The sequence below is a fragment of the Dendrobates tinctorius genome, unplaced genomic scaffold (assembly GCF_039654945.1).
Source record: "Dendrobates tinctorius isolate UK_male_01 unplaced genomic scaffold, ASM3965494v1 ptg000039l, whole genome shotgun sequence".
NCBI classification, from domain to species: Eukaryota; Metazoa; Chordata; class Amphibia; order Anura; family Dendrobatidae; genus Dendrobates; species Dendrobates tinctorius.
In genome coordinates this window covers 6893511-6920000 of record NW_027361707.1, presented here as the reverse complement: position 1 = coordinate 6920000, position 26490 = coordinate 6893511, and the positions used below count along the sequence as shown (strand labels likewise).

Below are 26490 nucleotides of genomic sequence, written 5' to 3'. Positions count from 1 at the left end.
TTAAAAGTTGACCAGCGATTTCTCATTTTTACAAGAAAATGTTCAAAATTTTTTTTTTTTTAGGGACCACCTCACATTTGAAGTCACTTTGAGGGGTCTACATGGCAGAAAATACCCAAAAGTGACACCATTCTAAAAACTGCACCCCTCAAGCTAACTCAAAACTACATTCAAGAAGATTATTAACCCTTCAGGTGTTTCACGGGAACTAAAGCAACGTGGAAAGAAAAAATGGGCATTTTAATTTTTCCAACAAAAATTTTCTTTTAGCCTCAGTTTTTTTCATTTTTACATGGGTAACAGGATAAAATGGATCCTAAGATTTGTTGGGCAATTTCTCCTGAGTGCACAGATACCTCATATGTGGTCATAAACCACTGTTTGGGCGCATGGCAGGGCTCAGAATAGAGGGAGCACCGCTTGACTTTTTGAATGGAAAATATGCTGGAATATTTAGCGGTTGCCATGTCGCGTTTGGAGAGTCCCTGTGTGCCTAAACATTGGAGATCTCCCACAAGTGACCCCATTTTGGAAACTAGACCCTCTAAGGAACTTATCTAGATGCATAATGATCACTTTGAACCCCCAGCTGCTTCACAAATTGATCTGAATAGAAAAAAAAAAGTACTTTTTTTCACAAAAATTTTCTTTTAGCCTCAGTTTTTTTCATTTTCACCTGGGCAACAGGATAAAATGGATCCTAAAATTTGTTGGGCAATTTCTCCTGAGTGCACTGATACCTCATATGTGGTCATACACCACTGTTTGGGCGCACGGCAGGGTCTGGAAGGGAAGGAGCACCATATGACTTTTTGAAATGCAAATGACTTCTAATCGTTAGCGGACACCATGTCGTGTTTGGAGAGCCCCTGTGTGCCTAAACGTTGGAGCTCCCCCACAAATGACCCCATTTTTCAAACTAGACCCCCTAAGGAACTTATCTAGATGCATAGTGAGCACTTTGAACCCCCAAGTGCTTCACAAAAGTTTATAACGCAGAGCCGTGAAAATAAAAAAAAATTTTTCCTCAAAAAATTATCTTTTAGTGTGCAATTTTTTATTTTCACAAGGGTACCGGGATAAATTGGACCCCAAAAGTTTTTGTCCAGTTTGTCCTGAGTACGCTGGTACCCCATATGTGGGTGGGGACCACTGTTTGGGTACACGTCGGGGCTCGGAAGGGAAGTAGTGACATTATGAAATGCTGACTTTGATGGAATGGTCTGCGGGCGTCATGTTACATTTGCAGAGCCCCTGATGTACCTAAACTGTGGAACCCCACCACAAGTGACCCCATTTTGGAAACTAGACCCCCACCAAGGAACTTATCTAGATGTGTGGTGAGCACCTTGAACCCCCAAGTGCTTCACAGAAGTTTATAACGCAGAGCCGTGAAAATAAAAAATAACTTTTTCCTCAAAAAAATGATTTTTAGCCAGCAATTTTTTATTTTCACAAGGGTAGCAGGATAAATTGGACAACAAAAGTTGTTGTCCAGTTTGTCCTGAGTACGCTGGTACCCCATATATGGGGGGAACCATTGTTTGGGCACACGTAAGGGCTCGGAATGGAAGTAGTGATGTTTTGAAATGCAGACTTTGATGCAATGGTCTGCGGTCGTCGTTACGTTTGCAGAGCCCCTGATGTGCCCTAAACAATAGAAACCCCCCACAAGAGACCCCGTTTGGGAAACTAGACACCCCAAGGAACTTATCTAGATGCCTGGTGAGCACTTTGAGCCCTCCAAGTGCTTCACAGAAGTTTATAACGCAGAGACGTAAAAATAAAAAAATAAATTTTTTTCCACAAAAATAATTTTTTAGCCCCCAATTTTTTAATTTCCCAAGGGTAACAGGAGAAATTAGACCCCCAAAGTTATTGTGCAATTTTTCCTGAGTACGCTGATACCCCATATGTTGGGGTAAACCACTGTTTGGGCACACGTCGGGGCTTGGAAGGTGAGGGAGCACTGCTTGACTTTTTGAACGCAAAATTGTCTGGAATCAATAGTGGCACCATGTCGCGTTTGGAGACCCCCTGATGTGCCTAAACAGTGGAAACCCCTCAATTCTAACTTCAACCCTAACCCCAACACATCCCTAACCACAAGCCTAACCCCAACCACAAGCCTAACCCCAACCACAAGCCTAACCCCAACCACAAGCCTAACCCCAACCACAAGCCTAACCCCAACCACAAGCCTAACCCCAACCACAAGCCTAACCCCAACCACAAGCCTAACCCCAACCACAAGCCTAACCCCAACCACAAGCCTAACCCCAACCACAAGCCTAACCCCAACCACAAGCCTAACCCCAACCACAAGCCTAACCCCAACCACAAGCCTAACCCCAACCACAAGCCTAACCCCAACCACAAGCCTAACCCCAACCACAAGCCTAACCCCAACCACAAGCCTAACCCCAACCACAAGCCTAACCCCAACCACAAGCCTAACCCCAACCACAAGCCTAACCCCAACCACAAGCCTAACCCCAACCACAAGCCTAACCCTAAATTAATTCCAACCCTAACCCTAATTAATTCCAACCCTAACCCTCTTTCCAACCCTAACCCTAATTCCAAAACTAACCCTCTTTCCAACCCTAATCCTAACGGAAAAAAATATAAAAATTTCTTATATTGTTTGTCCCTGCCTATGGGGGGTGATAAAGGGGGGGTTTATTTACTTTTCATTCTATTTTGATCACTGTGAGACAGGGGGAGCGGAGGGAAGGCGGGGGGGGGGCAGATGATGACAGCGGTGGCACATCGCCGCTGTCATTCAGTGACGGGGGGCAGATCGACCCCGTTAACCGGTGGGGGGGGGGGGGGGAGGGAGGGTCGGATCGGTGTCACCAGCCATGTCCGATACTACAGCAGCGTCGGACATGGCTGGATTGTAATATTTCATCAATTTTCATTGATGAAATATTACTATCGCTCTGATTAGTTGTTAAAAGTGAAACAGCCAATCAGAGCGATCGTAGCCACGTGGGGGCGAAGCCACGCCCCCCGTGGTGAAGTACAAAGCCCTTTGTATCTGCGGGTCGGGTGACCTTTCAGTGACATAGGTCACCTGACCAGCAGGGGGGCTTTAAAGTCATGATGTCACCTGTTTTCATGACGCCTATGTGGCGTCATTGGCCGTGAAGGGGTTAACTGATTCCATTTTGAAGGTGTGTATGAAAATAAATTTCTTGAGGCCTTTAAGGTTTATGATGGTACGGAAGGAACCATCAGGCTTTTTGACCAAGAAGAGGGGGGAGTAAAATCCCTTACCTCTGTCCCTCTGGAAGTTTCACCAGGACACCCTTCTGCTGAAGTTCCCGGACCTCAGACTCTAACGCCCGTTGTTCTGCAGGGGGAAAAACGTGTGGGAGTCAAAACAAATCGATCAATAGGCGTTTCTCGGAACTCAAATTTTAGCCCCGTTTTAATGATGCTATGGATCCAGTGACTATTTGAAATGTCATTCCAGGCCGGAAAGAACTGTAAAAGCCTGCCTCCAACCTGGTCCGTCAGTCATTGCGGTTTTCTGCGGTCAGAAGAGGAAAACATACATCCTCTACCTTTCCTACTGTCGCCTGCCTTCTCAAGGAGCTCGTCTAGTACTGAGCCAAACAAGTGTCCCCCTTCACAAGGGATGTTGCACAGCTTCGACCTGGCCTGCATATCCCCTGGCCAACACTTCAGCAATATGGCCCTGCGGGCGGCATTAGACAAAGCTGCTGATCTGGATGCGTCTGACAGGAATGCTGCCGTCGCTTGAATCATAGGGAGTGACGATAGGATCTCTTCCCTAGGGACCTTGTCCCTGAGCTGTTCCTCTAGGCGCTCTAGCCACACCATCATAGACCGGGCTGTACACGTGGCTGCAATAGCTGGCCTAAGAGATCCCGCTGAGGTTTCCCAAGACCCTTTCAGGAACACGTCAGCTCTTCTATCTAATGGATCTTTGAGACTACCCAGATCCTCGAATGGCAGAGAAGTTCTTTTGCAGGCCTTGGCCACCACATCAAGCTTGGGGGCTTTTATCCCATGCGGCTGATGCTGACCCTTTAAACGGGTACTTCCTCTTAAACGCTGGTGGCAGGAAACCCTTTCTTTCGGGTTTCTTCCACTCCTGCGAAATTAGGGAATTTTGTCCATAACTGGGAAGGATCTACGAGACTTCCTATCCAGTCCTCTAAACATAAGATCCTGTATGGAACTTTCTGGCTGGGGCTCCTCGATCCCCATAGTAGTGTTCACTGCCTTTACTAGCCAGTCAATCTGGTCCGGCGGAAAACAAGGACGTCCTGCTCTCACTGATGAGGATGATGAAGGGGATGAATCTGATATCGGCTCCCCTGAGTCGCTCCCCGAGTCTGAACCCTGGAGCCCGGGTCCCACTTCTTTAACCAGTCTTTCCTGCGATCGGGCTTTATCAAAACCCTTAATCTCCTGTCTAACCAACTCCCTCAGAGTAGTGGACAGGTCTGGGGTCTCCTCCGCTATTAGGCTCTGGATGCAGGGTCTGCAAAGTTTCTTCTCCTGGCCATCGGGGAGTGGAACGCCACATTCGGCACACTCCCTGTGTTTGGTCTTAGCGGAACTCTTTTGTCCCTGCTAATTTTGGAGAGAGGGAACATAAGGGGAGATAATATATCACTAAATGAACTTTCACAAAGATCACTTACCCCCTGGCCGTAGTAAGAGGTACCGTAGTCTGTGGGGGGGTCCGTCTTAGCCGATGTGTCTCTGCGGCCTGAGGACCTGCTGGACTTATCCTTGTCCTTTTGGCTGGCTTTAGCTTCTGTAAGGCGGCCACTGCCACTAGACCGCCGCTGCGAAGCTGAAGTGTGGGGTTTTTCTTGCTGCGGACGATCTGACGATGCCGCATGCTCCGAAGTATCCATTACATGTAATGGCCTAGAAGCCTCTAGGTGCCTACGCAGCTTCCTTATATATGCCGGCTCCCCCAATGTTACCGGCCCCTCCTGTGGGGCCAGCAGGCGGATCCGGGCGGCCTGCCCGGTACTACTGCACGTCGGGGACGCCCCCACCCGCGACGCCCATCCCTGGGCTCCGGTGCCCTCCCCCCGAAGCTTACCAGCGCAGCGTTTCAGAGAGGCCCGTGCCGCCGGTCCCCCTGTGCATGCCCGGCCACGTCATCAGGCCGCGTCATCAGGGACCGCCCCTTCCGACGCATCACAGCCGCCGCCGGCGGGCACCGCTGAGACCGTAAAGCCGCCCCCCCCCCCCCCCCCCCCCCCGAGAACCACCCCGGACGCCGCCAGCAGAACCGGCCCGGAGAAGGGAGGCGCCCGTGCGTGTACTTTGCCGTACACGTGGCAATGGGCCCCCCCTAAAGACAACCCTCCCCTGGAGGGTGCTTTGCGCTGCTGCTGCCGCACGAACACACCCCCTGTCGTGGGCACCTCCAGGACACTGGGAAGCCGCGACAGGGGCCCTCCCGCTGCCTGACCCGACCCCACCGGTCCTGGGACTCTTCTGCCACGAGGTATGTCTGCAGAAGTCCACCTGTCGAGGACAGGAAACCAAACTGAGGGAGAGGGCCGCCCTTTTTGTGTCTGTAAGTTTCCTGTCCCCAAAGGGCGGATCCCCTCTCTTGTGGCGCTGTCGTGGCGACTGAATAAAAAAATTTGCAGAAAATTCAAAAATAAAAACGGTGGGGTCTGAAACCAGACCCAAGTGCCTCCTACAGACACTAAGCATCAACTGGAGATATCTCATCCAGCGAGAGGGTGTATACTGCAGGGGAGGAGTTAACTTTTTTCTGTTTTGCTTAGTGTCCTCCTAGTGGCAAGCAGCATAACACCCACTGTCTGTGTCCCCCAATGAGGTGTAGAAGAAAGGAATATTGACTGCATCCTCCTAGTGGCAAGCAGCATAACACCTGCTGTCTGTGTCCCCCAATGAGGTGTAGAAGAAAGGAATATTGACTGCATCCTTAAGGTTATTTGCAAAGGTTCTAACTCTTTAAAGAGAATCTGTCACCCCCTTTTGTCAAATATGAGCTGCCGGCACAACCATCAGGGGCTTATCTACAGCATGCTGTAGATAAGCCCCTGATGGCAGTGCCAGCAGCTCATTCGAAAAAAAGGGGGTGACAGATTCCCTTTAGTTTGGATGCATTACGGCAGGGTTTCTATGCCACGTGCCCACCTACTATAGCAAGGTACCAGCCCAGCATTAGCATCATACTATAAGCGGAGAGCCTGTACAGGACTAGGAGTTTTTCCATTTTCCCTGGTGGCTCTGGAGGGCATATTAGGGATTGATTATTATAGCAACATTGTATAGAAAAAGAATAAGTTGTGGTATTCAGCTTCTACAAACCTATAGGTTTTCATAGCGTTTGCAGCAAAACTGCTCACGTTACAGCAGAGCGGTTCACAGTCACGTACCTTGTCAATGGTCAGCATGTAAAAGTGCATGATATCGTTCTCCTGTGCGCGGCGAATTCTTGCCATACACTCCTCTTCATCTATAAGCTCCCCTATATATTCATTTACAAACTCTCCCTGCAATGAAAGACATTAATTGATAAGACTTTTTACATTGCATTGGGCGACCTCCGTGTTTCCCTATAGGGAGGGGAGAGTAAATCTGCCAAAGGTGAGAAAATGCATAATAGGGGGTCTAAAATGAATGAAGGTTGATATGTATTTCAATTTTATTAACCAACCACTAACATATGTAAAAAATTAAAGCATTTTTTTCATATCAAGAGGTGTTTATAGGCTTTAAAGAAAGATCAAGCGCTGCAGTCTACCTTTTTTATGTCTCTAGTAGCAATGAGACCCCATCCTTTGCCCTCGGTTTTGATGATCTTGGTCTCTGGATACAGACGTTTGGTGAAATTCTGATTCTGACATTTATCTCCAGCGGGGCACACTTGCGGGTGGCATTCGTACATCAGCATGCGATTCAGACATTCAGAGTCAAGTCCACAGGGTTTGTAGCTGGTCGGCTTACAATTGCACTTGGGTATTTCAGAGATATCCGCAGTGTAAACTTGGACTTTCCCATAAGGTTTATTTATCTAAAGGAAAAATAAAACTTAAGAATAAAAAAAAAATCTTGAGGAAAAAAAAAAATAAAACATCACCTATTCACAAAATGCATGACTGCTGGGGGGGGGGGTATGGCCACTAAGCCCCCCAGACCTTGAGAACAGGAGACTCAGGTGCTCAGTTTGAATGGATTGCTAGTGAGCATGTATGACCACAGCTCCATTCACTTCTATGGGAGTTGTCTGTGGGAACGGTGGTGCGCTACAATGAATGGAGCGGTGGTCGTGTATGCTCACTAGGACTCCATTCACACAGATCCCCATTCTTACCCATGCAGCCGCTGTTATGAGCATTAGTCTGGTCATCATACCTTTATGTGCTTATAAGGAGGTGGCTTCTTTTCGTTTTCCTGAGTTTCTTTTGCTTTTCGTTGCGATTGGATCTCAATAAATCGTTCTTCAGCTTCTTGTAAAGCTTTAAGGGAATAAAAAGAAGTAGAGTTTACTGAGCATTTATTTTCGAGTAAGAAGGTTTCCAACATCGAACGAGAAATTAACCAGTCAAAAACCTTCCACAGACGGCTGAACAATGCAACAGCACAACAAGACTATCAAAAAAGAAAAAAAAAAAAAAAAAAAGACTAACAAGGACCACCGATCTGGTTTTAAAGGGTACACACAAACAAAACCTAACTACTGTTTAAAGGGGTTTTCCCGTCTCCAAAATGTAGTAGGCGTAATAGTAATATTGCAAATAAAAATGTGGAATAGTTCTTCTGATTAGCTGTGTCTCTTACACCATGTGAAGGGCATTGACTTTGCTTAGATATCCATAGCTACGACCAGCTGTCACTATATGAGTGGTCGTAACCATGGATATCTAAGCTACTGCAATGCCCTGCACATGGGGTAAGCAACATAGCGAATCAAAGGAACTATACTACATTTCTAAGTGCTCACTAATATTACTATTATACTTACTACATATCTGAATAGATTTTTAGGTTAAATGTATTTATTTTTTTAGTTTTTTGGTAGTTTTCCTGTCACTATATCGTGAAAAAAAAATCTTGCAATTTTTAGACTGGCCACTAGGCGCAACAGTAGACTACCATGGACATTACCAATACACTGACTGACCCTATCTGAGTGTACAGAGACATTATCTGCTCATGCTCTGACTTGGGAAATGGTCACTGTGAAGAGAAAGGGAGAAGGTGAGCTGTGACATCACCTATCGTGAATGGTGGATCCTGTGTTATCTACTGTATATAGAGTAGTTTGTAATCTTATCTGTGATGGTAATGAGACTGCTGAAAGTTCTTCTGTACAGAACACAAAGTGTGAGTCTAGTATAAAGTATAGAGGCTTTAAGGCACAAATATTGCGAGTGAAGTACTGCAGTGCAAAGGCGCAGGGGCTCTTTGACCTTTCCCGATGCCTGCGCACTGCGGTACTTTGCCTCAACAGGGGCTGTACCAAGAACATAGACACCTCTCGCACCACCTTGCAGGCAAGTATAATAAAAGCTCTTTTTCTTGCCTTGCAGGCTGGGTTGTGGGTAGATATTACAGATTGCGGTATATCGGCCCTGAAAGGTGGTGATCTTACCGCAATCGGCCAGATCTGGCGAGAAGTTCCTTTTACAGGGGTATGCTCATCTATCATCAGGAGCACGCAGCTACCCAATCTCCCTGCTTCTGACTATGGGGCGGTGCGCACCTGAAGGTTGCCAATTTGGAACAGAAGTCACACCACTGGCATGAACTGCGGGCGCTCTCCCATGATGCTGGCAGGGATCGCTTTGCAATGGGTGAGGCAGCAGCAGTGAACTATAGGATTAAGAATCCTTCTGCTCTTGAGAAGCTCGAAGATTTTTAATTAAGTAAATTACAAATGTGATAAATCATTTTCTGATGATACATTCCCTTTGCAAGACTACAAGTTGTGCATGACAAAACCGAGCCACCCCCCGAGCAGAGAGAAGCAGGTGCAGGAGGCAATCACCTGCCTGTCCTGGGGGCCACAAGGGGACATCCCATCATTCACACTAGTCCATATTAACCCCTGTACCCCCAAGGGTGGTTTGCACGCTAATGACCAGAACGCTTCCATGGATCCCGGTGATTCTGACACTGTTTTCTTGTGACATATTGTACTTCATGTTAGTGGCAAAATTTCTTTGATATAATTTGCGTTCGTTAAAAAATAAATAAATGGAAATTTGGTGAAAATTTCGCAATTTTCCAACTTTGAATTTTTATGCCCTTAAATCACAGAGATATATGGCACACAAAAATACTTAAACATTTCCCACATGTCTACTTTACATCAGCACAATTTTGGAACCCAAATTTTTTTTTGTTAGGAAGTTATAAGGGTTAAAAGTTGACCAGCGATTTCTTATTTTTACAACACCATTTTATTTTTAGTGACCACATTTGAAGCCACTTTGAGGGGTCTATGTGACAAATACCCAAAAGTGACACCATTCTAAAAACTGCACCCCTCAAGGTGCTAAAAACCACACTCAAGAAGTTTATTAACCCTTCAGGTGCTTCACAGGAATTTTTTTTGAATGTTTTCTTTTAAAAAAAAAAATGAACATTTACCGTATATACTCGTGTATAAGCCGAGATTTTTAGCCTTTTTTTTGGGCTGAAAGTTATATGGGGGCATAATCCATGGAGCAGCACATGGGGGCATAATCCATGGAGCAGCACATGGGGGCATATTCCATGGAGCAGCACATGGGGGCATATTCCATGGAGCAGCACATGGGGGCATATTCCATGGAGCAGCACATGGGGGCATATTCCATGGAGCAGCACATGGGGGCATATTCCATGGAGCAGCACATGGGGGCATATTCCATGGAGCAGCACATGGGGGCATATTCCATGGAGCAGCACATGGGGGCATATTCCATGGAGCAGCACATGGGGGCATATTCCATGGAGCAGCACATGGGGGCATAATCCATGGAGCAGCACATGGGGGCATATTCCATGGAGCAGCACATGGGGGCATATTCCATGGAGCAGCACATGGGGGCATATTCCATGGAGCAGCACATGGGGGCATAGTCCATGGAGCAGCACATGGGGGCATAGTCCATGGGGCAGCACATGGGGGCATAGTCCATGGGGCAGCACATGGGGGCATAGTCCATGGGGCAGCACATGGGGGCATAGTCCATGGGGCAGCACATGGGGGCATAGTCTATGGGGCAGCACATGGGGGCATAGTCTATGGGGCAGCACATGGGGGCATAGTCTATGGGGCAGCACATGGGGGCATAGTCTATGGGGCAGCACATGGGGGCATAGTCTATGGGGCAGCACATGGGGGCATAGTCTATGGGGCAGCACATGGGGGCATAGTCTATGGGGCAGCACATGGGGGCATAGTCTATGGGGCAGCACATGGGGGCATAGTCTATGGGGCAGCACATGGGGGCATAGTCTATGGGGCAGCACATGGGGGCATAGTCTATGGGGCAGCACATGGGGGCATAGTCTATGGGGCAGCACATGGGGGCATAGTCTATGGGGCAGCACATGGGGGCATATTCCATGGAGCAGCATATGGGGGCATAATATATGGGGCAGCACATGGGGGCATAGTCTATGGGGCAGCAAATGGGGGCATAGTCTATGGGGCAGCACATGGGGGCATAGTCTATGGGGCAGCACATGGGGGCATAGTCTATGGGGCAGCACATGGGGGCATAGTCTATGGGGCAGCACATGGCGGCATATTCCATGGAGCAGCATATGGGGGCATAATATATGGGGCAGCATATGGGGCATATTCTATGGGGCAGCATATGGGGGCATAGTCAATGGGGCAGCATAGTCAATGGGGCAGCATATGGGGGCATATTCTATGGAGCAGCATATGGCGGCATATTCCATGGAGCAGCATATGGGGGCATAATATATGGAGCAGCATATGGGGCATATTCTATGGGGCAGTATATGGGGGCATAGTCTATGGGGCATAGTCTATGGGGCAGCATATGAGGGCATATTCTATGTAACAGCATATGGGGGCATATTCTATGTAGCAGCATATGGGGGCATATTCTATGGGGTAATTTTATGGGGGGAATAATCTATGGAGCATTTATGGGGGCATAATCTATGGAGCATCTTATTGGGCCATAACCTTTATGGAGCATTATATGGGGCATATTCTATTGAGCATCTTATGGGGCCATTATTAGCCTTTGTGCAGCATTATATGGGGTGTATTTTGTATGGAGCATTATATGGGGCTCTTGATTCAATATGGATATTCAAAAACATTTAACCTACTGATGGCTCAATTAATTTTACTTTTATTGGTGTGAAGTACAGTATTCAGATGTACGGGACATCTTGTTCTTCGGGATCCATTTTTGTGCTTGCAACGCCATTTTGTTGTTTAAGAGTTAAATTTTGTAACTTAACTAGATGAAAGTTCACGGCTGTTATGAAACCAGACTGTTCTAGCTTGTACAAGATATGAGATGAGACCCTAAAAGAATGTGCTATTGTTCTATATTCTACGTCATGCAGCTGGGGACATATTCTGATTTTCTTGCAATACTATTGGCTTAAATGTATTACGATTCTATTGGTAGCTGTATACTTTGCATAATTAAGCAGAATGCTATGTAATGTGAGATTCAGTAAAGGGGCTCAGTGATCTGCCTCGATCCTCCCGTACAGAGACCCCCGTCTCCGTGTGGTCATTACCAGTTGCTAGCAACGCCCTGTGAATTAATTTGGAAATCACTGGATCAACCGTGAAGGGTTAATTTAGCCCTACCTCAACAGTCGTATCTATTTTTATTTTTGAAATTTACTAGCAGCTGCTGCATTTTCCACCCAAGGCTTATACACGAGTCAATGAGTTTTCCCAGTTTTCTGTGGCAAAGTTAGGGGGGGTCGGTTTTATACACGAGTATATAAGGAAACTTTTTTTCGCAAAAAAAATTACTTCAGGTCCAATTTTATTTTTATTTTCCCAAGGTTAACAGGAGAAATTGGACCCCAAAAGTTATTGTGCAATTTGTCCTGAGTACGCCGATACCCCAATATATGGGAGAAAACTACTGTATGGGCACACGTCGGGGCTCGGAAGGTTAGTAGTGACGTTTTGGTTGCAGACTTTGATGGAATGGTCTGCGGGCGCCATGTCGCGTTTGGAGAGCCCCTGATGTGCCTCAGCAGTGGAAAACACCCACAAGTGACTCCATTTTGGAAACTAGACCCCCCCCAAGGAATTTATCTAGAAGTGTGGTGAGAGCTCTGAACCCTCAAGGGCTTCACAGAAGTTTATAACGTAGAGCCATAAAAATAAAAAAAAATTTCCACAAAAATGATATTTTCGCCCCCAATTTTTTTTTATTTCCCCAATGGTAACAGAAGAAATTGGACCCCAAAAGTTATTGTGCAATTAGTCATGAGTATGCCGATACCTCATATGCGGGGGTAAACCACTGTTTTGGCGCATGGCAAAGCTCGGAAGGGAAGGAGCACTGACTTTTTCAACGAAGAATTGGCTGGAACAGAGACCAGACGCCATGTTGCATTTGGAGAACACCTGATGTGCCTAAACAGTGGAAACCTCCCAATTCTAATGCCAACCCTAACCCGAATCTCAACCCTTACCATAACCCTAACCACAAACCTAACCAGCTTTAGCCCCTAAACTAACCCTAGCCCAAACCCTAACCCCAACTTTATCCTATCCTCTACCCTAACCCTAGCCCCAACCTCAACTTTAGCCCCAACTCTAATGAGAAAATAGAAATAGACACTTAGTTTTATTATTTTCCCTAATTAAGGGGGTGATAAAGGGGGGTTTGATTTACTATTTTTTTTTTTTTTTTGGGGGGGGGGGGGGGGGGGGGGGCATTTATACAGTTCTACGAGTGGTAAAATTTCTAAAGCAGTTTTATCCTTCGGGTCAGTATGATTACAGCGATACTTAATTTATATTTTTCTTTATGCTTTAGCGCTTTTATACAATAAACAATTTTATATAAAAATTATTTTTGCATCGCTTTATTCTGCGAGCTATAACTTATTTTTTCGCTGATGAAGTTGTGTGGTGGCGCTTTTTTGCGGGACAAGATGACATTTTCAGTGGTACCATGTTTATTTATATCTGTCTTTTTGATCGCGTTTTTCCACTTTTTGTTTGGTGGTATGATAAAGCATTGGTTTTTTGCCTTTTTTTTTTTTTTTTAAGGGGTCCACTAAAGGGGTAGTGGGACAGTTTTATACGGCGGGTCGTTACGGACTCTGCAATACTAAATAGGTGTACTTTTACTTTTTTTTTTTTATTTACATAAAGAAATGAATTTATTGGGGTATATTTTTTTTTTTTCTTTTACTTTGTCCCAGGGTGTGACAATACAATACAGTGTCAGATCGCTGATCTGACACTTTGCAGAGCACTGTCAGATCAGCCATCTAACAGGCATTGCAGGAGGCTTCTAGGTGCCTGCAGGGAGGAGGCCCTCAGAACAACGCCATCACATTGCATTGTTCTGAGGGTCTCAGGGAAGCATGCAGTGAGCCCCCTCCATGCGCGATGCTTCTCTATGCCACCGGAACACTGCGATCATGGTTTGATCGCAGTGTGCCGGGAGTTAAAGTGCCGGGAGCGGTCCGTGATGGCTCCTAGCACATAGTGCCGGGTTTCAGCTGTGATAATCAGCTGACACCAGGCCGCGATCAGCCGCGCTCCCCCCGTGAGCAAGGCCCTGATCACATATAACGTACTATTCCGTGCATGGGAATTAAGTACCAGAGCACATGAACAGGATAGTAGGTCATATAGCAGAGAGGGGTTAATGGTGGACACAACCCCTAACACTTGAGAAAACAAATATATCTTGGATACGGCCACCAGTCCTTACTGGACATGGAAAACGGAATGCGGCACTGGATAGTTTTTCATTGATTATTGGAAGTGATTGGCGGCTCTCACCGCTAATATAAGCCAATATGCAAGCGTGGCGGAACATAAGGAGCCCAATTACACTGACTGATATGATTGAATACTGTAAAAAGACTTTTTATATGAAGATGTGACCATTTTTCTAATCTCACCATTTTTAAACACTTTGCCGATGCTTTTCATGCCGTGATGTCTAGTGCCACGATCCCCCTCCATGTACGGAAACACCCGTGCGTGGTGTGTCCAGTAATAGTCTTTGGAGCCGAAGAAGTACACTGGGAACTCCCCGACCTCATGATTCATTTTCTGGATATTTGGAGGGATGTTTTTGGGGTGGCATACTTCTGCAGGCCACCATCTATTATAAAAAAAAGATAAAAGTTAAAAAAAAAAAAAAAAAAAAAAAAAAACTCACAAGTTTACAATGACATACTACATGATGGAAATTTACATTATTCCACGAGGCTGGAATCACACGGATTTATATTTTGGTGAAGTTTTTTTTCTGAACCAAGGCTGATTTATCAAACAATTTTTCTCACTTGATCACATAAGATTTTGGCTCAAAATGTGCTTGTGCGATTCCAGCCCGTTACACACTGGCTTTGGGTCTCTTGATCCAAACAGCAGCCTTATACATGAGGCTGTCAAGTTTGGGTCAGATGATACACAGCCAGTTTGTACACCACGGTTTCCTGCTCTGGTTAATAGATGGTGGTCCTTACTAAAGACCCCCAATCACACTACAACAACAAGATTTTTGGTTGCTTACCATAAAATCTGTTTCTCTGAGCCTTCATTGGAGGACAAAGGAACCATGGGTGTACGCTGCTGCCACTAGGAGGCAGACACAATGCAAAAAAAAAAAAGTTAGCTCCTCCTCTGCAGTATACTCCCCACCGACTGGCATTAGGTTAATCAGTTAGAGAGAAAGCAGTAAATTACTATTTTGGCCAAAGTAGATTAGCTCACAACCCAACGTCAAGGGTCCCCAGATTGACGTTGGGTTGTGAGCTAATCTACTTTGGCCAAAATAGTAACTAATATCCCATATCTTTTCATCTTTTTGCACTTATTTTTGCAGGATGCAGCTAGACCTCTTCATGTTGGCTTGGTTTTTTCTGTATGATGCATATATACAGTGCTGAGCAGCCCGCCTGCTAATACTATGGGCGTCATTAATAGGCTGTTCGGACACTTTGCACCACACTTATCTGTGTGACTGATGTCCTATGCAAGCCCTATTTGTGTGCATTTTTTTTCCACTAGGCAGCCAGACCATATTGGGTTACTGGCTGTTCTCATCAGTGGTTTTGCACCTGTGCTGCCCCAGCCTTTATCAATGGAGGTCTGCTGCATCCTGCTAGTGCATTAGTCAGGGTTTTGGTGCGTTAACCTTTCAAATGTGTTTTTTTGAATTTTGGGGAATTTTTTCCTTATGTGCGCTGAAAGGCAGACACCACCTTGGGAAGGAAGGAAGGCGGAGGCCGCAAAACCACCTTATCCTGGTGAAGAACAAACAAGAAAGGAGGGCGACAAGAAGGAGCCGCCAACTCCGAGACGCGCCTAATGGAGTTGAAGGCCACAAGAAACGCCACCTTCCAAGACAGAAAGGACAGGGAAACCTCTCGGGAGAGGTTCAACAGGAGAACTCCTCAGGGCCTCCAGAACTAGACTGAGGTCCCAGGGTTCCACCGGTGTCTGGTACGGGGGAGCCAAATGCGCTACCCCTTGAAGAAAAGTTCTGACCTGAGAACAGGAGGATAAATGCTTCTGGAAAAGAATGGAAAGTGCCGACACCGGGCCCTTTAGCGAACTAAGGGCAAGACCAATGTCAAGTCCCGCCTGGAAAACCGCCAAAATAGAAGGGAGAGAAAAGGACATAGGCGGGATGTGATTAGACTCGCACCAGCTGAAATAGGCTTTCCAAGTCCCGATAATAGACCCTAGAAGACGGCTTCCTAGCCTGGATCATGGTGTGGAATCACCCGTTTTGAAAAACCCAACGCTCTCAGCACTGGGGTTTCAACAGACATGCCGTTAAATCAAGAGACCGAGAATTCTGGTGGAGATTGGTCCTTGGGACAGAAAAGCCGCTCTTGTCTGGGAGCCTCCAGGGTGCGTCTGCGAGAAGACTGACGATCTCTGCTAACCAAGACCTTTGGGACAATTCGGTGCGATCAGAATGACCGGCACACCTTCCGCCTTGATCTTCAACAGCCTGGGAAGAAACAGATAAGAACAAACTGCGACCAGGGAATGGCCAGAGCGTCGGCGCCCACTGTGAGAGGATCGCGGGACTTGGAAACTAACCGTGGAACCTCTGTGTTCAGCCAGAACGCCATGAGGTCCACATCCAGAGTTCCCCATCGAAGGCAAATCTGATGGAAGACCTCCTGATGCAGGGATGACTCTCCCGCCACGAGAACCTCACGGCTGAGAAAGTCGGCGGCCCAGTTGTCCACACCGGGGACATGCACTGCGGATATCGCTGGAGTCGCCTCTGCCCAGAGGAAAATCTTGGATACCTCGGCCAGCGCCAAGGGGCTCAGAGTCCCTCCCTGGTGATTGGCAGACCCCTGAGAAGCCCTCCCCAGTGACGGAGGGACAGAAGAAGGGCCCTTATCTCGAGGACATTGATCGGCAGAGGGGATTCCTCTCGTCACCACCTGCCAGTGAACGGGAAAGAAAGACCGGCCCTGGAAGATGAGCGGGGATGACCGCTACCAATTGAGAGACGGTTTGACTCAAGAAGAGTCAAATAGGACGATCCAGAGAGAGAACAGACCTGTCCCACTGCGAAAGGATGGCCTGCTGATGTGGTCGTGAATGGAATTGTGCAAAGGGAATCGCTTATGACACTGCCACTATCCTTCCCAGGACCTTTATGGCTGAGCATAAGGAAGGCAGCCAAGGGCCGTGTAGAGAGCGAACTCCCTGCTGGAGGGGTTCTCTTCAGGAAGAAAAACCCTTGTCTGGCAGGTGCTGAACAGCATGCCTAGAAAAATGAAGCGCTGAGTTGGAATAAGGCAAGACTTTGCACTGTTGACTAGCAACCCGAAACGTGATAGAGTGTCGAGAACGAAGGCCAAACTTTCCTGGGCCTGAGAAAAAGACAGAGCCTTGATGAGGATGTTGTCGAGGTACGGGATGAGCACTAAGCCTCAGACACTCAAAATGGTGATCAACTCTGCTATGATTTTTGTGAAAACACTGGGAGCAGTTGCGAGCACAAACAGCAGGACGACAAATTGAAAATGGTCTTGCTGCAGTGCAAAACACAGGAATCTCTGATGCCCTGAGAAAATAGAGACATGGAGATAGGCGTCTTGGATGTCTATGGAGCACAGGAATTCCTGCACCTCCATGGAAGCAATTACTGAACGAAGGGACTGCATCCTGAAATGTTGCAGGCGGGACCTTTTGTTCAGTAACTTTAGATCCAGGATGGGTCAAACAGCACCATCTTTCTTCGGCACCACAAACCGGTTTGAAGAGAAACCAATGAAACGTTCCCTGTCTGGGATGGGGACGATGACCCCTTAACTGAGAAAGGATGCAAAGAAACCCAGAACCAGAGAAGTATCTCTTGGAGTATGGGATTCAAAGAATCGATCTCGGGGCCACGAAACAAAATCTATTTTGTATTCTGAGGAAACAACCTCCCTGACCCATGCGTCCTCCATCGAGGCGAGCCAAACGTCTCTGAAAAAAAACAGACGACCACCCAGCTTGGGAGATACGCTGGGATCTTGAGATTATGAAAAATGAGGATGAATGAACTCATGGAGATCAACATCCAACACTGCGGAGACACCATCACATGTTTCTCAACGCAGTGATTCTAGAGCAAAGCCCCCATCCCTTATGGGAAATATGTAAAAATATGCAAAACACAAGCCGCGGAGACACCATCACGTTTCTCAACGCAAGCAATGACTAGCCAGGTCTTTCCCCGGGAAGGAACAACCACGGGAAGGGCAGTCTCCAATGAAGGAAACCACCTATGCCAAAACATGGTATCCATCCACAGACAGCTGTTTCGGGGTATTGCCCCTCATCAGTGTGGAGTAGGAAACTGGCCAGTAGGAGCAATGCATAGTAGAAGACTGTGAAAAATGGATCTTGAGATTAGTCCTGCCAAGGAAGATCTGCTAGGTCTAGACCTGGTGGATCTACCGTGGGTGTTAAGGGAATGTCAGGAAGGGGTGGGTTTAAAGGAAGCCTTTTTTCTATCCTGGCAAGCCTGCTGCCCCTGCTGGTGGGAAAATTCCTCCGTAGCTGCAAAACGGCGAGAGGGATGAAAGGACCGAAACTGTCACTTCAGAGGAGGTTGGAGAGGTTTGGACTTGGGAAGGAGGGAACTTGTGCCCCTGGTGGCATGGAAAGGCAGGCTGGTAAAGGACTTTGATGACAAGTCCGCCTGACAGGACTTAAGCCAAATCATTGGTCAGATGGCCACAATATTGCTGGACGCCTAAGTTGCGCAAGACGCAGCATCCAGGGAGGCAGATACCATGTACTTCTCTGCATGAGAAATCTGGTCTGCAAGGTCAGCCAATTCCTCCGGTCAAGCTCCAGCAAGAATGCCCTGACGAAATTGTTTGGCCCATGCAGCTATGGACTTTGACACCCAGGTAGAAGCAAAGGCCAGACACAATGTAGAGGAGGCCACTTCAAAGGCTGACTTTGCGAAAGATTCTATGATCCTGTTATTGGAATTATTGAGGTATGCTCCATTAGTAAGCAGGAGGACAGGGTTGGTGGACAGTCTGGAAACTGGCGGGTCCACAGTTGGAGACACTGTCCAGTTAGCAGTGAGCTCAGGAGAGAAGGAATATAGGATGACGAGGCGCTTCCCTCTTTGAAAGCATCTGGTCGGGTTCTCCCTTTCCCTGGCAAACAGCACCTCAAATTATCTATGTGGAGCAAAGGAATTGGAAGGTGGTTTCAACAGTCTAAATGAAACCACCTGATCTGCAGGTTCCGTGGAGGTATCCTTAATGCTAAAGGTCTGGTTGACCACCACAATGAGGCTCTGGACCAGGTCTTTCATGTTAGAGGCTTGGTCTGATTCCATGTCCAAGTCATCCTTAGTGCATCCGAAACTGCCTCGCCTGACTCGGGAGAGGAGGATCGGGAAGAGGGGGACCGCCTGGATAGACCGGGGGGGCCTTCCTGGATCTCTAGCAGCCTATGTTGGAAGGCCCAGATAGTGAGTCCTGTGACCCACTAGCAACTGCAGAAGCCGGATGTGGCAACCTGTCAATCACGGACACCAGGGTCTGCAACACCTGGTAAGGTCTGCCATGGACTGTGACAAAGAGGAAGCCCACACTGGAATAGGGGCCTCGCTCTCACCTGGGGAAGAAGGGGAATCCTGGGCAGAGGGCACAGTGGGGTTGCTGCAGTCCTGACAGAGGGGAGACGACAGACCTGAAGGAAGCTTACATTTACAAGAAGAGCATACAAAATGTCTGATCAGAGCAGAGGAAGAAGATGAGGAGGTAGGAAGATGGCAAAGCTCTCCTTTGGGATTATGTAAGAACAAAACCGTTGGCACAACCCTAAGAATTGTAGGTGGTGCCCAAGTAGGATCCCAATCCGTGAACTAAATATATATAAACTTGGCACACACCAAAGGTTTCTGATGCAGAAAGGTGATTTTTAATTATACAACAGTACATACACAGACGTTTCGGTCTAGGACCTTCATCAATGTACGATATATTGTATGGCACTTGGGATTCGCGGCGGATACTGCGTCCACACTCCACAAACCACCACGCAGTGGGACGGCTTCATGTGCCTCCTCACAGGATTGGTCTATCTCACAAAGCCCAGTCACTAAGAATCTTACAGTACAATATATCGTACATTGATGAAGGTCCTAGACCGAAACGTCTGTGTATGTATGTACTGTTGTATAATTAAAAATCACCTTTCTGCATCAGAAACCTTTGGTGTGTGCCAAGTTTATATATATTTACTCCTTTGGGATTAGGCATGCTGAGCAGACCCACTGATGCCAGAAGGTTAGGGGACAGGAAGAGATGCAGAGAAGAGTGTCAGTCTGCAGAGCAGAGCTAATCACAGCAAGTGCAGTTGTCCTGTAGTCTGCTTCCAAGCTGTAGGTCTGCTGTGCCGAGAAGATGTAGGTCCCGCAGGGAAAAAAGGTCACCATCCGTATCCACAAGCCGGAAAATGGAGACTGCAGGAGGATGCCAGGAACCAGGAGGATAAAAGCACGCGCTGCAGGGACGCATGCTGAAAAGCCCGCTCTGAGGCCGGAGCCAAGCGGCGGCTCCGAGCTGAAGCAAAGGGGGGGGTGGAGCTAGCCGCAGGCCGGAAAGAACTGAGCAAGCGACGGGCGGGAGAAAAGCCCGCCCGAAGTGGAATGGGGGTGGAGCCAACGCCGCGACTAAGCCCGAGAGAAGTTGGGACATAAATTAAAGCTGGTGACGGCCAGAGCATGGGGCAGCGGCAAGGAGGTCCCAAAACGCCGCAAAAGGTAGTCCCAGTGCCCCAATCCATAGAGAAATATAGGGAAAAGGCCCCATATTGATCCTAGAAGGACCACTAGAACCAAAGCCCCAAAAATAAAAGAAGGTTGGAAATTGACCATCTCCTTCTGTCTTCTTCCCTTTGATCTTCATATCTTCTTTACTTTACTTGGATCTTCTCTAGACGGAACCTGGGGAAGAGAGAGAGAAGTACCTCCCCATCTAGGAAAGATCGGACATCCGAAAATCCTGTGTTGTGGAACGCCCACGCCTCCTCAGACAGGCTCTAGTGGGTGAGTGAGTAGGAGACAAGGGGCCAGGACCGAATCCTGATCACCTAAACACTCTTCCGTGTTAGGGGTTCTGCCAACTAGACATACGAGGATACGATGTGGCAGTACACGCCGTACTCAGTCTACGTGGGAGTACAGTTGTGACTGTTCAGACTGTATTCCTCCAGAGGTAAAGGATAAGATCCATCTGCAAAGGAACGACGCACACTGAGGTAGATATGGGTCTATCTAATGAAAGATCCGTGTCCACCTCCTACTGACACCAAGCTAAAACTGATTAACCTAGTGCCAGTCGGTGTGGTTTATACTGCAGAGGACGAGGTAACTTTTCTTCTGCATAGCGTCAGCCTCCTAGTGGCAGCAGCATACACCCATGGTTCCTGTGTCCCCCAATGAAGCGATAGAGAAACATGGTATCCTGTCCCTTCTGATCTTGTTGGGACAGTATTGTCTTTAGGGAAATCAGGGTTCATTGATCTTGAGTAGAGATGGGCGAGCGTGCTCAGATAAGGTGTTATCCGCCAAGCTCGGGCTCTTACCAAGTGTCTTTGGCAAACTCAGAAAATATGTTTGAGTCCATGCACCTGTATGTCTCGCGGCTGTTCGACAGCCACAATACATGCAGGGATTGTCTAACAAACCGCATGTGTAGCGGCTTGTGGCTATATATTTTTGTAACACGCAGAAGATACACTTAGCACCCGAGCATGCTCAGATAACTCCTAATCCGAGCACGCTCGCTCATCACTAACCTTGAGCTTTTTTATGGCTTCCGCTCACTTTCCATCCCTTTACAAGCAGTGCCATTTGAGGAGTTACTTCTACAAAACTCGTACCTGTAGTTGCCTAGCTTCACCCAAACTATGTCATGAAATTGTGGCTTCTTTCCTGCTCTGCAGTCATTGCAAAACCAGCTGCCGTCGGGCATTTCAATATTCAAGCAGTCAGGATGAAAAGCAGCAGGACAGGACTCGCAGCACAGCAGACTGCCACCTACAAAGCAAGACCCCCCAAAAAAGGTATCAAATATAAAGAGGGCATGTTGAATCTACAGCACAGAAGTAGTGGATTGTGTTATTACTTTGTACTCAGCATCTTAGGGCAGGATGTAACCGTGCATACATACATACATACCTTTGGAGCACACGAAACACCAGCATATATTGACGTGGCCATGGTGACTTTTGCCCTTTTTGGCGACAAAGTGAGCAGAACAGATGATGTTGAAAGGAGAAAGCACTGTGCATCCTGCAGATATACAGGAGTCTCCCACGTGGTATGCCACCGGGCAGCGGACACATCGGGTCAATTTAGCTAGAAAACATGAACATCTTAAACATCCAGCACCAGAAACAGTTATCCAAGCACAGGACACACCATGGACGGATTAACCACTGACCTTTGATTACCCGGGTACATGAGCGTTGGGGCATAAGACAGCTGGCACAGTGATGCAGCGGGCAGCGCACTGCTTTCCCATCAATTATGGCATTGGGATACTTCTGTAGACAGGACCCGTGGTAAAATTTGCCGCAGTTTGATGCGGTGCAGCACTTCACATCTCCATCCTTTTTTTTACATATAAAACATGAGTGAATGCCTGCAGAAAATCAGAAAAGCACGGGGGTGTCAGAAAAGCAGTATTTTGCTGTGTTCCGGGGCCTAGTTAACCGGCGCACGCGCAGTCAGGCTTTTCGGCTTTGCCCGCAGTTGGGCAAAGCATACTGCGCGTGCGCGAGCCAAGAATGCTTAGCGCACGCACGAAGAATGGCGGACACCTATTCATGAAAAAACTGCGGTCGGGCGGCAGCCAAGGATGGGGAGGCGGCAAAGATCGCAAACACCGCCCATCGGACCGGACCGACCTCATTTAAATTGCCCGCCAAGAGTAGGTGACAAGATTCCCTTTAAGCAGACCTATGCGCATTAGGGTGACCGGATCTCATATGGGGGGGAAAAAAAATGTCAGAATCTTGTTCGTCTGGACCCCACAAAACGATTCCCCTTTCCAGATATTGAGAGAGCCAAAATTTGAGCTCGATCAAACGACGTTAACCCGTGCCGCTCGTCGCTCAAAGTTTGAAAAAATCCAAATTGAGGTATTTTAAGATTTAGGTATTTTGCATAGTCTGTTAGACTATAAAGAATGTGACAACAACATCGCAGAAATAGCCCTGACCAAATTTTCGAACCATTTGTGGTATTTGAATGCAGAGTTGGTGGGATTATCGTGTTTTGATCCCACCATTACAGACAATGAAAAGTTGTTAATGGCTAATAAATTGCTCAGTAGCACAGATGAACCATCAGAGCACGCTAACCTACATGAGTTGATAATTTTACATAGTTATCTAATCTATTCTAGAGCTTTTGTTAAAGTAGTTTTTGAAACGTCAGAATATAATGCTCGGCATTTGCTTACAACTTGCAGGACATATTGCTTTTGTTCTTCATCTTTTGTCAGAAGGTCGTTAAAGTCGGTTACTTCCTACCTCTTTTAATTTTTCTTTCCTAACTTTTGGATTTACAACCCTAGCGTGCTCTGATCTGTGCTACTGAGCAATTTATTAGCCATTAACAACTTTTCATTGTCTGTAATGGTGGGATCAAAAAACGATAATCCCACCAACTCTGCATTCAAATACCACAAATGGTTCGAAAATTTGGTCAGGGCTATTTCTGCAATGTTGTTGTCACATTCTTTATAGTCTAACAGACTATGCAAAATACCTAAATCTTAAAATACCTCAATTTGGATTTTTTCAAACTTTGAGCGACGAGCGGCACGGGTTAACGTCGTTTGATCGAGCTCAAATTTTGGCTCTCTCAATATCTGGAAAGGGGAATCGTTTTGTGGGGTCCAGACGGACAAAATTCCGACATCAATTTTTTGCGGTCACCCTAATGCGCATCCATGGTGATGGAATACAATTCCACCAGAGCGGCCCCCGCCAGTCACGGGTTCCCTCCACAAAGCGACCCCGCTATTCTTGCCTTCCCTCCACAGACAAACCCCCGCCAGTCACGCCTTCCCTCCACAAAGCGACCCCGCTATTCTTGCCTTCCCTCCACAGACAAACCCCCGCCAGTCACGCCTTCCCTCCACAGATAGAAAGAACACCGTGAGCACAACTCAAGATGGTGCTAAGGTTAGGTTCCCAAACCGTTAAAGCAACAAATATAAACCTAGCACTCAACTTAAAAGGTATTTGCAAGGCGGTTTATTGTAGTACACGGAAAAAGACATTTCGGTCAATGTGAAATTCAGTTACGTGTGGTATATAGATTGTGTAGAGCTTATAGGCATCTATCAGAAAGGACGATGGTACTTTAAGCGTTGAGGAGAATAATCTCTCTAAGGTAATGAGCTTGTCAGTATATAGGAGAGGCGCAAATGTGCCTCCAGATGCGGTGTCCGGTGGACACCGCATCTGGAGGCACGTTTGCCCCTCTCCTATATACCTTTACGTTGAGTGCTAGGTTTATATTTGTTCCCTCCACAGAGCGACCCCCGCCAGTCACACGGTCCCTCCACAGAGCGACCCCCGCCAGTCACACGGTCCCTCCACAGAGCGACCCCCGCCAGTCACACGGTCCCTCCACAGAGCGACCCCCGCCAGTCACACGGTCCCTCCACAGAGCGACCCCCGCCAGTCACACGGTCCCTCCACAGAGCGACCCCCGCCAGTCACACGGTCCCTCCACAGAGCAACCCCCGCCAGTCACACGTTCCCTCCACAGAGCGACTCCCGCCAGTCACACGTTCCCTCCACAGAGCGACTCCCGCCAGTCACACGTTCCCTCCACAGAGCGACCCCCGCCAGTCACACGTTCCCTCCACAGAGCGACCCCAGCCAGTCACACGTTCCCTGCACAGAGCGACCCCCGCCAGTCACACGTTCCCTCCACAGAGCGACCCCCGCCAGTCACACGTTCCCTCCACAGAGCGACCCCAGCCAGTCACACGTTCCCTCCACAGAGCAACCCCCGCCAGTCACACGTTCCCTCCACAGAGCAACCCCCGCCAGTCACACGTTCTCTCCACAGAGCAACTCCCGCCAGTCACACGTTCCCTCCACAGAGCGACTCCCGCCAGTCACACGTTCCGTCCACAGTGCGACCCCCGCCAGTCACACGCTCCCTCCAGAGCGACCCCCACCAGTCACACGCTCCCTCCACAGAGCGACCCCCGCCAGTCACACGTTCTCTCCACAGAGCGATACTCTACGAGACGGCACAATAGCAGTTAGGGAAATAGGACTGCAGACAATACTAAAGTGCTAAATGTGTGGTGTGGGCAATTTTATCCTCCACCTCCTACCTGATGTACATTCTTCACATTGAAATGGGCCATTTGGTCTTTCTGAGAGTCCAAGACATGATAAATGGAAAGCAGAGCAGCACAGACCTTCACATAACACGAGATCACCTGTTTTTTCACAGAGCTAGAAAGAAAAAGAATATTGTAATGCAAAACAAGAAAAAAATCTGCACAATATGGATGACTGTTGGATATTGTATGCATATTTTTTGAGAGATAGATATAGATATATACCTGTACTTGAAATTTTATAGTTTATCTGCAGGAATATACAAACACATACTTTCCACCTGAAACGCTTAAAAATATGTGTGTGTGCGCTATATATATATATATATATATATATATATATATATATATATTTTTAGAATTTATCAGCTGATCACTGTGGATCTAGTCTCTTAAAGGAAATCTGTCACCCCTTTTTTCGACTATGAGCTGCCAGCACCGCCATCAGGGGCTTAGCTACAGCATTCTGTAATGCTGTAGATAAGCCCCAAATGTAACCTGAAAGAGAAGAAAAACGAGTTATATTATACTCAACAGGGAGGTCCGGTCCGGTCTTGGTCCAATGGGTGCTGCGGTCCGGCACCTCCCATCTTCATACGATGCCGTCCTCTTCTTTGCTGCCTGTCGTGGCTCCTGCGCAGGCGCACTGCTCTGCCCTGTTGAGGGCACAGCAGAGTCCTTCAGTGCGCAGGCTCCGGGAGAGGTCAGAGAGGTCCGATGCCAGCGCACTGCTGTATTCTGCTCTGCCCTCAACAGGGCAGAGCAGTGCGCCTGCGCAGGAGCCACGACAGGCAGCAAAGAAGAGGACGGCATCGTATGAAGATGGGAATCGCCAGACCGCAACACCCATCGGACCAAAACCGGACTGGACACCCCGGTGAGTATAACTCCTCCTTTTTCTTCTCTTTCAGGTTACATCGGGGGCTTATCTACAGCATTGCAGAATGCTGTAGATAAGCCCCTGATGGCGGTGCCGGCAGCTCATAGTCGAAAAAAGGTATGACGGATTCCCTTTAAAAGGTAAATGTGCTACAAATTAAAAAAAAAAATTCTTGTATCATTTATTGTTTTGAAATGTTAGTCAAGTTTTTTTTTTTTCATATAACCTTAAATTTAAAAAAGAAAAATATAAATCGTAATTGTGCAATTTTCAGACTGGCCACTGGGGGCAGTTTTATACTCACACTTACTGTATTTTCAGTAAGATTTCTTCATCAGGCTCACTATCATCACAGCCAGGATTACAATGACCGGTAACACCACTATACACAGCACCTTTCACAATAACCTTTGCACACGCTCATTAGCAGCTTCAATACAAAAGATAGGGTCATTGTGTCTAATGTTCATGTGTTTCCTCAAAAGTCCCAGTGGCAGGTGAGAAAA

General features: G+C 47.4%; 1 protein-coding gene across 2 annotated transcripts in view; it reads right to left on the bottom strand.

Annotated features, from left to right (window-relative positions):
* Window positions 1-26490, bottom strand: part of NSD2 (nuclear receptor binding SET domain protein 2) — a 104082-nt gene that overhangs the window by 23365 nt on the left and 54227 nt on the right. For both annotated transcript variants that reach the window (XM_073574440.1, XM_073574441.1), the window contains 8 exons: window positions 25096-25219; window positions 22174-22374; window positions 21909-22088; window positions 21611-21767; window positions 14131-14336; window positions 7393-7496; window positions 6782-7051; window positions 6414-6530 (listed from right to left, as the gene is read on the bottom strand). In XM_073574440.1, coding sequence (XP_073430541.1) covers window positions 6414-6530; window positions 6782-7051; window positions 7393-7496; window positions 14131-14336; window positions 21611-21767; window positions 21909-22088; window positions 22174-22374; window positions 25096-25219 — 1359 coding nt within the window. The remainder of the gene's footprint in view (window positions 1-6413; window positions 6531-6781; window positions 7052-7392; window positions 7497-14130; window positions 14337-21610; window positions 21768-21908; window positions 22089-22173; window positions 22375-25095; window positions 25220-26490) is intronic.